The 16,872-nt window shown below is 42.3% G+C and overlaps 1 protein-coding gene across 1 annotated transcript; it reads right to left on the minus strand.

Annotated features, from left to right (window-relative positions):
* Nucleotides 1–7,714: 7,714 nt before the first annotated feature.
* LOC127300278 (cyclin-D3-2-like) lies at nt 7,715–9,763 on the minus strand. Its single transcript, XM_051330377.2, has 3 exons — nt 8,821–9,763; nt 8,587–8,705; nt 7,715–8,461 (listed from the first exon to the last, which is right to left on the minus strand). Exons 1-3 carry the CDS (start codon nt 9,473–9,475, stop codon nt 8,162–8,164), a joined length of 1,074 nt encoding a protein of 357 aa, XP_051186337.1. The 5' UTR covers nt 9,476–9,763; the 3' UTR covers nt 7,715–8,161.
* Between the last annotated feature and the right edge of the window lie 7,109 nt (nt 9,764–16,872).

The following is a 16,872-nucleotide window of genomic DNA, read 5'->3' on the forward strand; positions in this document are numbered from 1 at the left end:
AACAATTGCCAAGTATCACATTATTCAAGATATTATACCAATTACCACATATAGCATTTCTCGTTTCCAACCATATAACAATTTAACGAAGCAGTTTCAACCTTCGCCATGAACATTATGAGTAAAGCCTAAGGACATATTTGTCCATATGCAACAGCGGAGCGTGTCTCTCTCCCACACAATGAATGCTAGGATCCAACTTTATTCAAATAAAACAAAAATAAAAACATACAGACGCTCCAAGTAAAGCGCATAAGATGTGATGGAATAAAAATGTAGTTTCATTAGAGGAACCTGATAATGTTGTCGATGAAGAAGGGGATGCCTTGGGCATCCCCAAGCTTAGATGCTTGAGTCTTCTTGAAATATGCAGGGATGAACCACCGGGGCATCCCCAAGCTTAGAGCTTTCACTCTCCTTGATCATATTGTATCATCCTCCTCTCTTGATCCTTGAAAACTTCCTCCACACCAAACTCGAAACAACTCATTAGAGGGTTAGTGCATAATCGAAATTCACATGTTCAGAGTTAACATAATCATTCTTAACACTTCTGGACATTCCACAAAGCTACTGAAAGTTAATGGAATAAAGAAATCCATCAAGCATAGCAAAACAGGCAATGCGAAATAAAAGGCAGAATCTGTCAAAACAGAACAGTACGTAAAGACGAATTTTTTAGGTGCACCAGACTTCCTCAGATGAAAATGCTCAAATTGAATGAAAGTTGCGTACATATCTGAGGATTACTCACGCAAATTGGCAGAATTTTCTGAGTTACCTACAGAGCCTACTTCTCAAATTCGTGACAGCAAGAAATCTGTTTCTGCGCAGCAATCCAAATCTAGTATGAACCTTACTATCAAAGACTTTACTTGGCACAACAATGCAACAAAATTAAGATAAGGAGAGGTTGCTACAGTAGTAACAACTTCCAAGACTCAAATATAAAACAAAAGTGCTGTAGTAAAATCATGGGTTGTCTCCCATAAGCGCTTTTCTTTAACGCCTTTCAGCTAGGCGCAGAAAGTGTATATCAAGTATTATCAAGAGATGAAGCATTGACAGCGGAATTTGGAGTTTTCTCAACCATGCATTGTATTTTGCATATGTAAGTTTCAGAGGCTCCCTTTTTCATTAGTCTTAGGCTTGCTATTCTCATCAAACAAATTCTCAGGGACAAGCCAAGCATAATTATTTTCTAGAGCTTCATATATTCCTAGGAGCTTACTAGGTATCGGTACTTTAATCTCCCCACCATCATTAACATTATTAGTGTACCTTATTCTGTCCATGTCCATCTTTTCAAGTGTTTTCTTAAAATCAGTGAACAAACCAAGCCTCTTATGCTTAATGAAAACTTTTCTAGCTTCTTTAGCTACCTCTTTAAATTCTCTAACAAGGACTTTTAAAACAAAATCTCTCTTTTCTCCCATATCCATCTCAGAAAGTGTAAGAAACATGTGTTGTATCATGGGGTTGAGACTAATAAATCTAGTTTCCAACATGTGTACTAAACAGGCAGAAGCACTTTCATAAGTAGGAGCAGCTTTTAATAATGGTACATCTTCAAAATCTTCATCCATGCTAACATGGGTGAAAAATGCTTCTATATTATCTTTTCCAATTATAGACCCTTCTCCTACATATATATCTTTTAGAGTGAACTTAGGACGAAACATGATGAAATAAGTAAAGTAAATGCAAGTAGCTAATTTTTTTGTGTTTTTAATATGGAGAACGCAAACAAGATAGTAAATAAAGTAAAGCAAGCAACTAATTTTTTTGTGTTTTGTTTTAGTGCAGCAAACAAAGTAGTAAATAAAAGTAAAGCAAGACAAAAACAAAGTAAAGAGATTGGAAGTGGAGACTCCCCTTGCAGCGTGTCTTGATCTCCCCGGCAATGGCGCCAGAAAAAAGTGCTTGATACGCGTACAGCACGCGTCCGTTGGGAACCCCAAGAGGAAGGTGTGATGCGTACAGCGGCATGTTTTCCCTCAGTAAGAAACCAAGGTTTATCGAACCAGTAGGAGCCAAGAAGCACGTTGAAGGTTGATGGCGGCGGAGTGTAGTGCGGCGCAACACCAGGGATTCCGGCGCCAACGTGGAACCTGCACAACACAACCAAATTACTTTGCCCCAACATGACAGTGAGGTTGTCAATCTCACCGGCTTGCTGTAACAAAGGATTAGATGTATAGTGTGGATGATGATTGTTTGCAGAAAACAGTAGAACAAGTATTGCAGTAGATTGTATTCGATGTAAAGAATGGACCGGGGTCCACAGTTCACTAGTGGTGTCTCTCCCATAAGATAAATAGCATGTTGGATGAACAAATTATAGTTGGGCAATTGACAAATAAAGAGGGCATGACCATGCACATACATGTTATGATGAGTAGTGTGAAATTCAATTGGGCATTACGACAAAGTACATAGACCTCTATCCAGCATGCATCTATGCCCAAAAAGTCCACCTTCAGGTTATCATCCGAACCCCTTCCAGTATTAAGTTGCAAACAACAGACAATTGCATTAAGTATGGTGCGTAATGTAATCAACAAATACATCCTTAGACATAGCATTGATGTTTTATCCCTAGTGGCAATAACACATCCACAACCTTAGAACTTTCTGTCACTGTCCCAGATTTAATGGAGGCATGAACCCACTATCGAGCATAAATACTCCCTCTTGGAGTTACAAGTATCAACTTGGCCAGAGCCTCTACTAATAACGGAGAGCATGCAAGATCATAAACAACACATAGATAATAGATTGATAATCAACATAACATAGCATTCACTATTCATCGGATCCCAACAAACGCAACATGTAGCATTACAAATAGATGATCTTGATCATGTTAGGCAGCTCACAAGATCTAACAATGATAGCACAATTAGAGAAGACGACCATCTAGCTACTGCTATGGACCCATAGTCCAGGGGTGAACTACTCACACATCACTCCGGAGGCGACCATGGCGGTGAAGAGTCCTCCGGGAGATGATTCCCCTCTCCGGCAGGGTGCCGGAGGCGATCTCCTGAATCCCCCGAGATGGGATTGGCGGCGGCGGCGTCTCTGGAAGGTTTTCCGTATCGTGGCTCTCGGTACTAGGGTTATTATCGACGAAGGCTTCTTATAGGCGAAGAGGTAGGTTTAGGGGCGACGCGAGGGACCCACACAGTAGGGCCGCGCGGCCAGGGGCTGGGCCGCGCCGCCCTAGCGTGGCGTCGCCTCGTCGCCCCCACTTCGTTTCCCTTTCGGACTTCTGTAAGCTTCGTGGAAAAATAAGATCATGGGTGTTGATTTCATCCAATTCCGAGAATATTTCCTTACTAGGATTTCTGAAACCAAAAACAGCAGAAAACAGCAACTGGCTCTTCGGCATCTCGTTAATAGGTTAGTTCCGGAAAAATGCATAAATATGACATAAAGAATGTATAAAACATGTGAGTATCATCAATAAAGTAGCATGGAACATAAGAAATTATAGATACGTTTGAGACGTATCATCCACCTCTAGACTATGGGTTTTGGCAGTAGTTTGATATATTTCTCTCATGTTCTTCATAGATATTAATACCATATGAGCTGTGTAACATGATTATGGTCATATATGTAATTCATCTGTGGTGGATTTTTTCTATGATGTTGTGTTGTGAGATTTGACTCTACTTTTTGTAACATGTATTGATAGATGCATATTATGTACTCCGTTCTTAAGTATTAGCTCTGATCCAACTTGTATGTAAGAATATGTGTGGGGAGATGTGTGTGTTAGATTGAGTAGCATGGTTTTAGTGATTGAATTGTGACAACAAATTCATGATCTATTATGACTTTGCATTTTATTTTGCTATCTCACTAGGGATAAAATGAATGCATGTGCTATGTTCGTCACGTGGCAAAAGTGATGATTTTATTTGGTCAAGGTAGCATATTTGATATTCAAACATCATGTCAAAATAATTATGGCTATGCTCTGTTAATTCTTAATACAAGATTGCCTGGAGTATTCCCTTTCTTATGGAGTATAAGAGAGATTTGTTGCATCATCTCTATGTTAGGACGAGATATCCATATGAATGCGTATATTACACATATTGAAGTTATATTCTTATTATCTCATTGATGAATTGCTATTATAAAACTACAACTTTAAAGAGAGTAGACACGTGAACCCATGAACCAGGTCTAATTTTAATCATAAGAAACACATTTCCATTGCATTTATCTTACTTTCTATTTGCAGCACTATTATAATTCAAAAATACAAAAATATTTAGTTATCTTATTTGCACACAAAACCCAAAAAAGTAACCATTTACTGTTTTTACTTACTTTACTTTGTTTGTATAGTTTACTTTACTTGTGTTACTACTTTATTTACTATTACTAATACGAAACCTTGTACTTAACAACCACACAGTGGAGTTGGTGACACAATGCTTTATTTTAGTTTGCAGGATTGCTAGAAAAAGAGAGGGAGAGATAACTATTTACTCAATTCCCCGAGAGTTCGATATAACCCTCAAGTCACCCTTGTGGGGAAAAAAATACTTTACTAACACAACACTCTGCACTTGGAGTCCCACCGTCATCAGTGTGTCCCAAATATAGTTGTGCGTATTAACCAATAGAATTTGCACAACATCTATTATCCTACATGCCCATTTCACTGGGCCAACTTCAAACTACATGTAATTAAGGTCTACATTTTTAAGTAGACCGGAGCAATGCATTAACACTCCATGAACACATAATATTCTCAAACTACTATCCTCTTGTTTTCTCTAACTATCACTTTAGGGTTCGCAGGTTCAATATAATAATAGAAAATAAACTTTGTAGATAAATACCAAACTCAAATATATGATGATGCAATAGGAGTTCAGTGGTTACACTTCAAAATCAGAGAGATTACACTTCAAAATGAAATAAATCAGATTACTACCATGAATTTAGTTGTGGTTCAGTGGTGAAGGTGATAGGTAGTTATTTTCTTTGGTTTTGAGTTCGCATCTATATCTTCTTACTTCATTATACGAATATAACTAGCCAGGGCTGGCGAGGTGTGGCACGCGATGCTCGGCGGTAGCTCACAACAGTTTAAGCCGATATGCATGTATTCCTTTATCTGGAAATAAGTAAGTTGCATTTGTCTAAATTTGCATGTATTTAGACGCTTTTTAGTGTGCAGATATATGTAAATATAAAAAAAGTTACTTATTTCTGGACAAATGAAGTGAGCAAATTTAAACGTTCTCAGTTCTCTTCAAAATATATTAAATAATCTCAAAATTCAAGAATCTCTAACATGTTCGAAAAATATGAAAAAAATGTTAAACCCTAGCCTAGTTATTAATTTTACCCTCATTAACAAATAATACTAAAACCGGCTAGCAAGTAGCTTTGACATAGGCCATGGGTTTCCTTTTCTAAAGTACAAAAATGATATTGTATTTTTCCACAAAAAAAAGTTAAATTTATTTTTATTGCGAAAAGACACAATATATTATTCGAAATCATCCCCTACAAAACATATACATACAAGCAAAAGAAATAAAACATAAGTACTTGAAGATCTCAGCACCATCTTTTTTTGCATTCCTGGACGGAGCGCCGTGAGCAAAGCTCGATGCCGCCTCTGGGCCTCCGGCGTAGCAAAGCTCGTGTCGAAGAAAGCTTAAAAACCCATAAACTTGTAGAAGCAACGGCCAAAAAGTCGTCGTTCTAGAGAAGCTAATACTGAGTAGGGACGGGAGGTAATCCTAGCTCGGGCCGGACGGAGATGGGGGCTCCAAACTCACAAAGTTCCACGGCGAAGTTGTACCTGGCAGAGTGGACGCATAACTTGAGGACACCAATACGTTGCGACATCATCCTCTTCACGGAATGCCAATGTAGACAGCCACCTATCGCGCCAGGCCTAAGCTAGACGGTCGACTTCAAAGTACAGCCTCTCGATGCTCCCCAAGGAGAAAAACGATCTAAATTTGAAAGCTGAACTTAATTGAACTTTCAGAGAATAAGATTAAAGTAGGAGCTATTACGAGTGTGGTGTTTTGGAGGCCGAGCTACATGTAGCTTTTTATTTTCAAAAACTTAAAATACGTGTTTCAAAGTTTCAAGAAAAATCTGAAACAAAAATCCTAGAGGTAGCCAAGGATGTATGCTACAAATGGTGCAAAATCTCAATGCAAACTGATTTTTATTATAGGCTACACGAAATTGATAAAATTAGTAGTCTTGAAATGTGTACTATTCACTATAAAAATTGCCGGAATTTGTCATTTTTGTGTAGACTAGAATATAAGGTTATTTGTATTGAGATTATACACCATTCTAGTACACATTATTGGCTATCTCTAGAATTTTGATTCAGATTTTTTAAAATTATGAAATATGAAATCTGAGTGTTTGAAACTAAAAGGTTACATGTAGCTCGGCCTCGGTTTAAAGTTTTCCGAGCTATTACAGAGACATAATGAGGTACAACTTAGCAAATTGGTGGAGTAGGATCTGCAAATTTATTTAGTTTAAGACCATGTCCATCCATCATTGTACTCATCAGCTGATAATTTAGCGCGGCTTTGGTGCGTGCGGTGATAATAAGAACATCGAACGTAATCATTTTGAGCTCCAAACGCACCCAAGCCCCTTTGGATTGTGATGAGATCTCCTCCATTATTTTCCCTCCATTCATCCAAAATATGCTTCTTTGCCTTCAAAAATTCGTCTCTCCCACTCTCTTCGGTGGAACAGGTACCTGTACTTGCAGCCAGTGTGTATCGTCCCGATTGTCTTTACGTGGCAAGCTCGGGAGCTTCTCCGTCCTTTTGCTTTTGATTCTCTTAGTATTTGTTTTTACTAGCAGAATTTTCTACACTTTTTCTTTTCTGTAAATGCTTTCTAGGGGGCCTTTTATTGTGTGCATGAAAGAGCGAATATGTCTACACCAAAAGAAGAGTAAATCAGAAAAAATATACGCATATGTCTCGTCCTTTCTTCTTTTGTTAACAGTGACCTTTTTCGTGTGGAGGCAAGCAGCAGGCAGAGGTCCACCATGGAATTAGAATGAGTAAAAGTCAAATCCGCATTGCACCATGCCAACAAGGCTGGTGAGTCATCTTATCACCCTTTTCTTTCCATGCCTTGCTACTTTTCCCTTGGTTGCATTTTCATGTTGATACTATATGATTATTATATCATGGCTTTTACTGACTAAATTCGTGTAAATTTTGTTCTTTTACTGATGCAGAAGAGTACAGGTATGGTAGAAATGTGTGAGCAAATCACGAGTTCCCAATCAATTTTATCCACATTGAAACACTTCCCCCGTGATTTCGTCCCATCTAACCATTGCACATGAACACGACATTCCAATCAGTTTTAATGCCAACGAGTAGCCACACAATCAAGGGTTTGTCATCAGAAGAGAGAACCAGTACTGAGGGTTTATGCACCCCCTACTACTAATCTGCTGGTGTCAATTAGGTACTCCAGTTTTGATGCAGAAGAGTACATGTGGGGCATAAATGTATGAGCAAATCACCAATTATGATCCACACGAAACCATTTACCTGTTGCTCTCGTCTCATCTCGTTAACAAGGCACATGAGAACAGACATTCCCATGACCCAGTTTTAATGCCAAACGGAGTAGCCACACAATCAAGGGTTCATCATCAGAAGAGATCGGGAGTACGGAGGGTTTATGCACATTTATTTAGATAAAATGAGAAGCCAACACGGGGACATATCAATGTAGATAGATGTAGTAGTAGTAGAGCTCATTGGAAGTGGGGAATTGCATTCATGGCGCCATTGCAGAGAGGTATAGCAAGCAAGCAAAGCTGGAGATGGAGCAAACTTCCGCTGTCGCCCTCCTCTGTTGTTACAGCTGCCTACTAGCTTAGCTTGCCCCCTCGTCAATGGCGGCTTAATCTCCCAACCTCCTCCCCCTAACAAGAACCATCTTGTCCAACCGCATTGCAGTAAGCAAGCAAAATTACAGCTTTTTCGTTTCTTCGCCTTCCTGTCTGGCTTCTCATTAACGGCTTTAGCAGATCGCCGGAGTGGTGGCTGTTCTGCGGCGAGCGATCGGGCCATATAGGTAGGTAGCTAGCTTGGCCGGCGCCGCCGGTCCGTGCCGTCTAGGGCCAGGCGTCGCGGCTCTCCTCGTCGGGTGGAAGCATCACCATGGCGGTAGCGCGCTTGGGCGGCCGGGCGGCGGGATCCGGGGAGGACGACACGGAGACGCACCCTGGCCACGCGGTGGTGACCGCGTCCGCGCTGCTGGTGGAGCTCTCGCGGCTGAAGTAGGCCGCCGAGCCGATGACGCCGATCGGGCTGAGCGGCGGCGAGTGCAGCCCCGCCGGCGCGCGCTTGCGCTTGTTGTGGAGCACGAAGCCCGCCTCCCCGGTGAGGATCTTGGCGCATTCCGCCACCTCGTCCTGCGTGCGGCATTGTCAGTCAGTTGAGCGCAAGGACGGCATGGGCACGACGACAAGACAGGAAATAAGTGCGGCAGGCAAGCACTAGCAATAGTGAGAAGAGAATGCCGAAGCCGGGAGCTGACCTCGGGGGCGTTGATGAGGGCCAGGAGGTCGGCGTCGCCGTCGTCGGTGCCGAATCCGGCCGTGACGCACAATGCCGCGGCGGCCCACGCCGAGGGGCGGTGCCGAGGCCACCTCCAGTCTGCCACGGCACGGGTAGAGTCAGAGTCAGTCGATGCGAGTAACGACAGCAGCATAAAGATGGAGTCTTGTGAGAAGGGAATGCAGGGAGGGGTTGGAAAGAGGCGAGAGCCGACCTGTCATCGCGGCGAGCAGGAGGGCCTCGCAGTGGCGCAGGCGGGCGGCGGCGAGGACGGGGTGGAGGAAGGAGAATGGCGTGACGGGGTGCATGCGCCATGCGAGCTCGTTGAGCACGATGGCCTCCATCCGGTACATGGTGTCGGAGTCGAACACGTAGGCGCCGGCACCGGCGTCGGCGTCGGGCCCGGCGGCGAGGAGCTGGAGGTCGAGGAGCAGCGGCACGCGCGTCTCCTCGACCTTGGCGGCGAGCGCGACGCAGGCGACGGCGGCGAGGCGCGCCTTCCAGGGCTGGTCCCCGAGCCGCATCGCGCCGCCGGCGCCCAGGAAGCAGCGGTCGAGGTAGGCGGTGGCGAGCGCGGCGGTGAGGGCGGAGAAGCCGAGCCTGGCGGCGGCGCGCGTGGCCCAGCCGACCGCCGCCTCCCGGCCCGCATTGCCGCCGTACCGCTCGCCGTGGTCCGGCAGCGGCTCCTCCTTGCGCCTGTACGCCTCGAACAGCGCCGGCAGCTCGTCGTCGAGGGCCGGCTGCTGCTGCTGCGGCGGCTGCGGCGGCGGGTCTGGCCAGTCGTCGTCCTGGGCCGGTTCTTGGAACAGGTCGTCGAGGCGCTCCTCGGAGCAGAAGAGCGAGTCGGCGAAGAGCGCGGCGAACGCCATGGGTGGTAGTGGGGTGCGGTGACTCAGTGAGTGTGGTTTGGGGGAGAGCTTTGGTCAGGGCGCGGCGGGAATGGTGGAAGAGGAGAGCTTCTCCCCTTCCATGGCGCGGCGCGGCGCGGCGAGGTAGCAAGGTGGTGGCTTTAAGTGCGGGCCGGGCTAGGCTGGTTGGGGTGGCCTCCTCGAGCAGTGGGAGGAGTGGAGTGATGAGAGAAGAAGGAGAAATGGGATAGGAGGGAAAGGGTGGAGAGGTTTTATTGGGGTTCGGGAGCTGGAGGAAGACGAAGAGAGAGAGAGAAGGCAGCTTCTTTTTTATTGCTCGCTGAGGCTCGGCTCGGTAGTGTGCGTGCAGCGTGCAGGCAGAGGCAGAGAGAGAGAGCCAGGCATGGAGGGAGGGAAGATGGGTTTTGATATTTTGCGGGAGGTTTCCTTCCCTCGCAGTGGCGTTCAACTTTTGGGGGTACTGCGGCTGCTAGCGCCTAGCGGGCAGTGCTGTCTTTTCTCACCTTCGCTCGTGATGGACCTTGCCTCCTCTCAGGGATGCTTGCAGCCATGCCAGCTTTCCTGCTCTAAATTAATAAATGAAACCCAATTTCAGTGCCACATTTCAAACCAAAGGGTTTTTATTTTCCAATGAAAAATAAAATGGACCAATGTAAACAATAACAGCTTACTCCAAACCAAAGATTGAGTGAACCCATAAACCTAGGTCCACTGTTACCTAAGGATTATAACCTTTGCCGTGTCCTCTTGATCCATACTTTGTGAGATCGGGACGTTTGTGAGGATCCTCACGACCGTTACTTTGTTAACTTAAAACTTGAAAGACACCATTACCTTCTGTATGTTTAATTTGTGTGGTGCATAGATAACTAAAATTGTGACAATCTAGTTTGGGAGAAAACATTGCTTTACCTTCTCGACCCTACGGTTCAATACCCCAACCGACAAGCCAACTAGGAGGTTACCCTCCAAGAGTAACAAGATCACGGTCTCTCACTCATACAGGTCATAATTGAGAGGTTAACAGTTACGCAAGCATGCAAAGCAAGAACACCAACGGTGCTCAGATCCTTCACTCTAAAATTCCACCAAAGCAACATGTTCTAGGGAGGAATTAGAGAGAAAGAACAATGGTGGAGATCAACCAGTGACTCCAGGAACTAGATCCAATGGGTTCTCCTTACTCGGAGGAGGAATTGATTGATGGGATTGTAGATCTAGATATTCTCTTTAAAGCCCTTAGAAAGATGTAAGAGTCATAGGAGGGATGGGAGGGGAAGCAAGCTCATGGGGGTCAACAATGGTGGTGAGAAAACATTCTCAAGAACCATAGGTAAATGTTGGTAAGGAAGCACCCTTTTATAGGAAAATCCAAATATGACCGTTGGGGGAAAAACTAGGTCTATCGGTCTCCCGGCGATCGCACAATCGGTCAGACCGACCGCTCCATTCAACTGAGACATGAACCAAAGCCCGATCGAATATGCTACTATTATTTCGATCGGTAGGGTCGGTCCTAGCATCCGTCGGTTAACAACATTGGTTGACTGGCCCCAAAAACGATAGAAAACTACTCTTACAAAAACCGCAATAAATCTATCATTCTGACTCCGATTTCGATGAACTTAGGCATGTTTTGAAGATAACAGAGTGATCTTCATGCAGATAAAATTAGGAGATAAAATACCAAGATCGGGAAGGTGTGAAATCTCCCAAAATGAAGGGCCGATAAAACCTCCAGACTTGAAACCCTATAGAACACGCATACGGATTCCTTTTTCGATGAACATAAACTTGTTGAAAGATAGAAACAAGCTCAACAAACTCACGGAGAGAGACACCAATAAGAAGAAAATAGGGATATGCAATGTAAGAAATTGATTGAGCTCCTTATGAAGGTGTGATTAAGTTACTCAACAAATCCCCTATTGATAGTGTGTCTATCTATGCTATAATTTGGTTTCCCAACATACACCTTGAGACCGGTAAAAGGAAAACCTAGCAAGGCCATACCACTTCCTTGCGCATCCCGCATGATCTTGATGGCGATGCTTCATGCTTCATTGAAGCCGGAACGCTTCACTTGATCATTATTGCTTCACTCAAAATTTTCCACCCCATACACCACTATGGTATAGATTCATTAAAGCACATATTCACATGTCCATTATCACCAAATGGATAACAATATCCAAGCACATGATCTTCTCATATGATCATCTTGAACTTGCACTTCTCAACCTGAATGATCATCAACACTTGATGATATCCTCTCATGGGCTCTATAGGAGCTACCTTTTAATGCATATCCATGGAAAAAGATACCAAGACCATATAGACAACACAGAGACACGTAGATAATAGGTTATTTCACAAAGCATAATTGAGAATCTTACCATATCACCACAAGATCACTTGATATCATGTGGTACATTCTTTATGTTTCATGTGTTGACCAAATTGAATTCAATCTTCGCGCATCTTGTTGGTCAACCTTGTATCTTCTAATCGTGATGGCAATAATCACTTTATGTCATCCTCTAATGGGATATTGGGATGTATGAAATCCTCCTATTGATGCAAGCACATGGAAATATGTACAATGTATCTTCTCATACTCTATCAAAATATCTTGAGGTGTATAAAGAATTCTCCATTTGATTGCATGGTCCAAGTCTTGGTCAACCATGGCTTAACTAATGAGACATTATCACTTTGATAAAGAGTCGTGAATTGAATTTTATCTTGTAAACAAACTCTCACGATCTTGATGCTCCATCGCTTAACACACAAGTTAGAGCATGGCTTCCACACAAGCTCCATATTCATTTCGTCCTCTCAATCATATCATATTCATGATTTTAAATACATGATTTGGATGCAAATACTCAATGTATATACATGTATATTCATGGCATACACACTTGAATAAACACACATGGTCTTCAAACAATACATATGCATTTATACAAAACTTATTGAAAACATTAGTCCATATGGAATATCATTAATTACCAAAACCCACTTAAGAGCAATATACCCCTTCTATGAATCAAACAAAAGTTAATTGGATTCATGCCACTACAATCTTTACCACTTGATAAAATGTCATTTCAAAAACCTAAGTTCGAAAAATGCCACTCCAAATTTTTCCTACATTTATTTATGCCAATTTTCTTTCACTTAAGAAAATAACGGTTCAAATATATGTGTATGGTATATTTAAGTATTGGCCATACTATACTTTTCCAAAACTTCGGTGCCAATTTTGAGTTTCCTAAACTCCCAAAAAAATAAAATATTCAAATTTAGGCCAGAATTTTGAACTCCTATAGACTAAAAACATTATAGCAAAATAAATCTTAATAATATGGATGTACTGTTTGAAAGTAGAAAAACTCTACATGACAGTTGGCTGATCCTACAATCAGTCTGTTCGGTCGCTGCTCCATCAGTCGGGTCCGCTCGCGATGCTGCTTTTCTCACGCGCGGACTGGCGCATTCGCAGCCCATCCCCGTGTGGACCTCCTTTTCTCTTTCCTTTCCGGTACTCCATAAGATGGTGAGATCTCTGCCGCGAGGATAATCGTGGCGCTTTGAACAACCTCCACGTGGACCACACTGATACGTCTCAAACGTATCTATAATTTCTTATGTTCCATGCTACTTTATTGATGATACCTACATGTTTCATACATACTTTATGTCATATTTATGCATTTTCCGGCACTAACCTATTAACAGGATGCCGAAGAGCCAGTTGTTGTTTTCTGCTGTTTTTGGTTTCAGAAATCCTAGTAAGGAAATATTCTCGGAATTGGACGAAATCAACGTCCAGGATCTTATTTTTCCACGAAGCTTCCAGAACACCGAAAGGGAAACGAAGTGGGGTGACGAGGCGCCCACACAACAGGGCGGCGCGGCCAAGGCTTGGGCCGCGCGGCCCTAGCGTGTGGGGCCCTCGTGGCGCCTCCTGACCTACCCTTCCGCCTACATAAGCCTTCGTCGATAATAACTCCAGTACCGAGAGCCACGATTCGGAAAACCTTCCAGAAACGCCGCCGCCGCCAATCCCATCTCGGGGGATTCAGGAGATCGCCTCCGGCACCCTGCCGGAGAGGGAATCATCTCCCGGAGGACTCTTCACCGCCATGGTCGCCTCCGGAGTGATCTGTGAGTAGTTCACCCCTGGACTATGGGTCCATAGCAGTAGCTAGATGGTTGTTTTCTCCTCATTGTGTTATCATTGTCGGATCTTGTGAGCTGCCTAACATGATCAAGATCATCTATTTGTAATGCTACATGTTGCGTTTGTTGGGATCCGATGAATAATGAATGCTATGTTATGTTGATTATCAATCTATCATCTATGTGTTGTTTATGATCTTGCATGCTCTCCGTTATAAGTAGAGGATCTGGCCAAGTCGTTACTTGTAACTCCAAGAGGTAGTATTTATGCTCGCTAGTGGGTTCATGCCTCCATTAAATCTGGGACAGTGATAGAAAGTTCTAAGGTTGTGGATGTGCTGTTGCCACTAGGGATAAAACATCAATGCTATGTCTAAGGATGTATTTGTTGATTACATTACGCACCATACTTAATGCAATTGTCTGTTATTTGCAACTTAATACTGGAAGGGGCTCGGATGATAACCTGAAGGTGGACTTTTTATGCATAGATGCATGCTGGATAGCGGTCTATGTACTTTGTCGTAATGCCCAATTGAATCTCACACTACTCATCATAACATGTATGTGCATTGTCATGCTATCTTTATTTGTCAATTGCCCAACTGTAATTTGTTCACCCAACATGCTATTTATCTTATGGGAGAGACACCACTAGTGAACTGTGGACCCCGGTCCATTCTTTTACATCGAATACAATCTACTGCAATACTCGTTCTACTGTTTTCTGCAAACATCATCATCCACACTATACATCTAATCCTTTGTTACAGCAAGCCGGTGAGATTGACAACCTCACTGTTAAGTTGGGGCAAAGTATCTTGGTTGTGTTGTGCAGGTTCCACGTTGGCGCCGGAATCCCTGGTGTTGCGCCGCACTACACTCCGCCGCCACCAACCTTCAACGTGCTTCTTGACTCCTACTGGTTCGATAACCTTGGTTTCTTACTGAGGGAAAAACTTGCCGCTGTACGCATCATACCTTCCTCTTGGGGTTCCCAACGGACGTGTGCTTTACCGTCACAAGCAGCAAAGCTTTTTCTGGCGTCGTTGCCGGGGAGATCAAGACACGCTGCAAGGGGAGTCTCCACTTCCAATCTCTTTACTTTGTTTTTGTCTTGCTTTATTTTTATTTACTTCTTTGTTTGCTACACTAAAACAAAACACAAAAAAATTAGTTGCTAGCTTTACTTTATTTACTATCTTGTTTGCGTTCTCTATATTAAAAACACAAAAAAATTAGTTACTTGCATTTACTTTATCTAGTTTGCTTTATTTACTGTTGCTAAAATGGGCACTCCTGAAAATACTAAGTTGTGTGACTTCACAAACACAAATAATAATGATTTCTTATGCACACATATTGCTCCACCTGCTACTACAGCAGAATTCTTTGAAATTAAACCTGCTTTACTGAATCTTGTTATGAGAGAGCAATTTTCTGGTGTTAGTTTTGATGATGCTACTGCCCATCTTAATAATTTTGTTGAACTATGTGAGATGCAAAAGTATAAGGATGTAGATGGTGACATTATAAAATTAAAATTGTTTCCTTTCTCTTTAAGAGGAAGAGCTAAAGATTGGTTGCTATCTTTGCCTAAGAATAGTATTGATTCATGGACTAAATGTAAGGATGCTTTCATTGGTAGATATTATCCTCCTGCTAAAATTATATCTTTGAGAAGTAGTATAATGAATTTTAAGCAATTGGATAATGAGCATGTTGCCCAAGCATGGGAAAGAATGAAATCTTTGGTTAAAAATTGCCCAACCCATGGACTGACTACTTGGATGATCATCCAAACCTTTTATGCAGGATTGAATTTTTCTTCGCGGAACATATTGGATTCAGCTGCTGGAGGTACCTTTATGTCCATCACTCTAGGCGCCGCAACAAAACTTCTTGATAATATGATGATTAATTACTCTGAATGGCACACGGAAAGAGCTCCACAAGGTAAGAAGGTAAATTCTGTCGAAGAAACCTCCTCCTTGAGTGATAAGATTGATGCTATTATGTCTATGCTTGTGAATGGTAGGACTAATGTTGATCCTAATAATGTTCCGTTAGCTTCATTGGTTGCTCAAGAAGAACATGTTGATGTGAACTTCATTAAAAATAATGATTTTAACAACAATGCTTATTGGAACAATTCTAGTAACAACTATAGGCCATATCCTTATAATAATGGTAACGGTTATGGTAATTCTTATGGGAATTCTTACAAAAATAATAGGAATACACCCCCTGGACTTGAAGCCATGCTTAAAGATTTTATTAGTACACAAACTGCTTTTAACAAATCTGTTGAAGAAAAGTTTGGGAAAATTGATATACTTGCTTCTAAAGTCGATAGTCTTGCTGCTGATGTTGATCTTTTGAAATCGAAAGTTATGCCTAATGAAAATAAAGATATTAAGTCATTTGCTACAGCAAACGCCATCCAAGTTAGAATTAATGAGAATATAAGATTGATGGCTGAATTGCATGCTAGGTGGGAAAAAGAAGAAAATGCTAAAGATAATAATGTAGCTAAAGTTTGGACTATTACCACCACTAGTAATGTTAATGCTTCACATGTTGCTACACCTCCTACTATCAATGGTGAAATAATTGGTGTTGGTAATGTTTCCACTTCTAATGCAAAGCTTGCAAAACTGCCGGAACCTGCTAAAACTGCTGAAATTGCTTGTGATAAAACTGCTAAAAAAAATTCCAATGTTGGGGACAATGATCCCATTGCTTTAGATCATAATGGTTTTGATTTTGATGATTGTCACATCTCTGAAGTTATAAAGTTCTTACAAAAACTTGCTAAAAGTCCTAATGCTAGTGCTATAAATTTGGCCTTTACAAAACATATTACAAATGCTCTCATAAAAGCTAGAGAAGAGAAATTAAATCGTGAAGCTTCTATTCCTAGGAAGTTAGAGGATGGTTGGAAGCCCATCATTAAGATGAAGGTCAATGACTTTGATTGTAATGCTTTATGTGATCTTGGTGCAAGTATTTCCGTTATGCCTAGGAAAATCTATAATATGCTTGACTTGCCACCATTGAAAAATTGTTATTTGGATGTTAATCTTGCTGATAACTCTACAAAGAAACCTTTGGGGAGGGTTGATAATGTTCGCATTACGGTTAACAATAGCCTTGTCCCCGTTGATTTTGTTGTCTTGGATATTGAATGCAATGCATCTTGCCCCATT

This window comes from Lolium perenne, chromosome 5, assembly GCF_019359855.2.
Source record: "Lolium perenne isolate Kyuss_39 chromosome 5, Kyuss_2.0, whole genome shotgun sequence".
NCBI classification, from domain to species: domain Eukaryota; kingdom Viridiplantae; phylum Streptophyta; class Magnoliopsida; order Poales; family Poaceae; genus Lolium; species Lolium perenne.

Bases quoted from the DNA above. Each gene is read 5' to 3' on its own strand.
- LOC127300278 (XM_051330377.2), bottom strand. From the start codon at position 9,475: ATGGCGTTCGCCGCGCTCTTCGCCGACTCGCTCTTCTGCTCCGAGGAG. The intron at 8,706-8,820 runs GTCGGCTCTCGC...GTGCCGTGGCAG, and splicing joins CCTGCTCGCCGCGATGACAG to ACTGGAGGTGGCCTCGGCAC. The intron at 8,462-8,586 runs GTCAGCTCCCGG...TGCCGCACGCAG, and splicing joins CCCTCATCAACGCCCCCGAG to GACGAGGTGGCGGAATGCGC.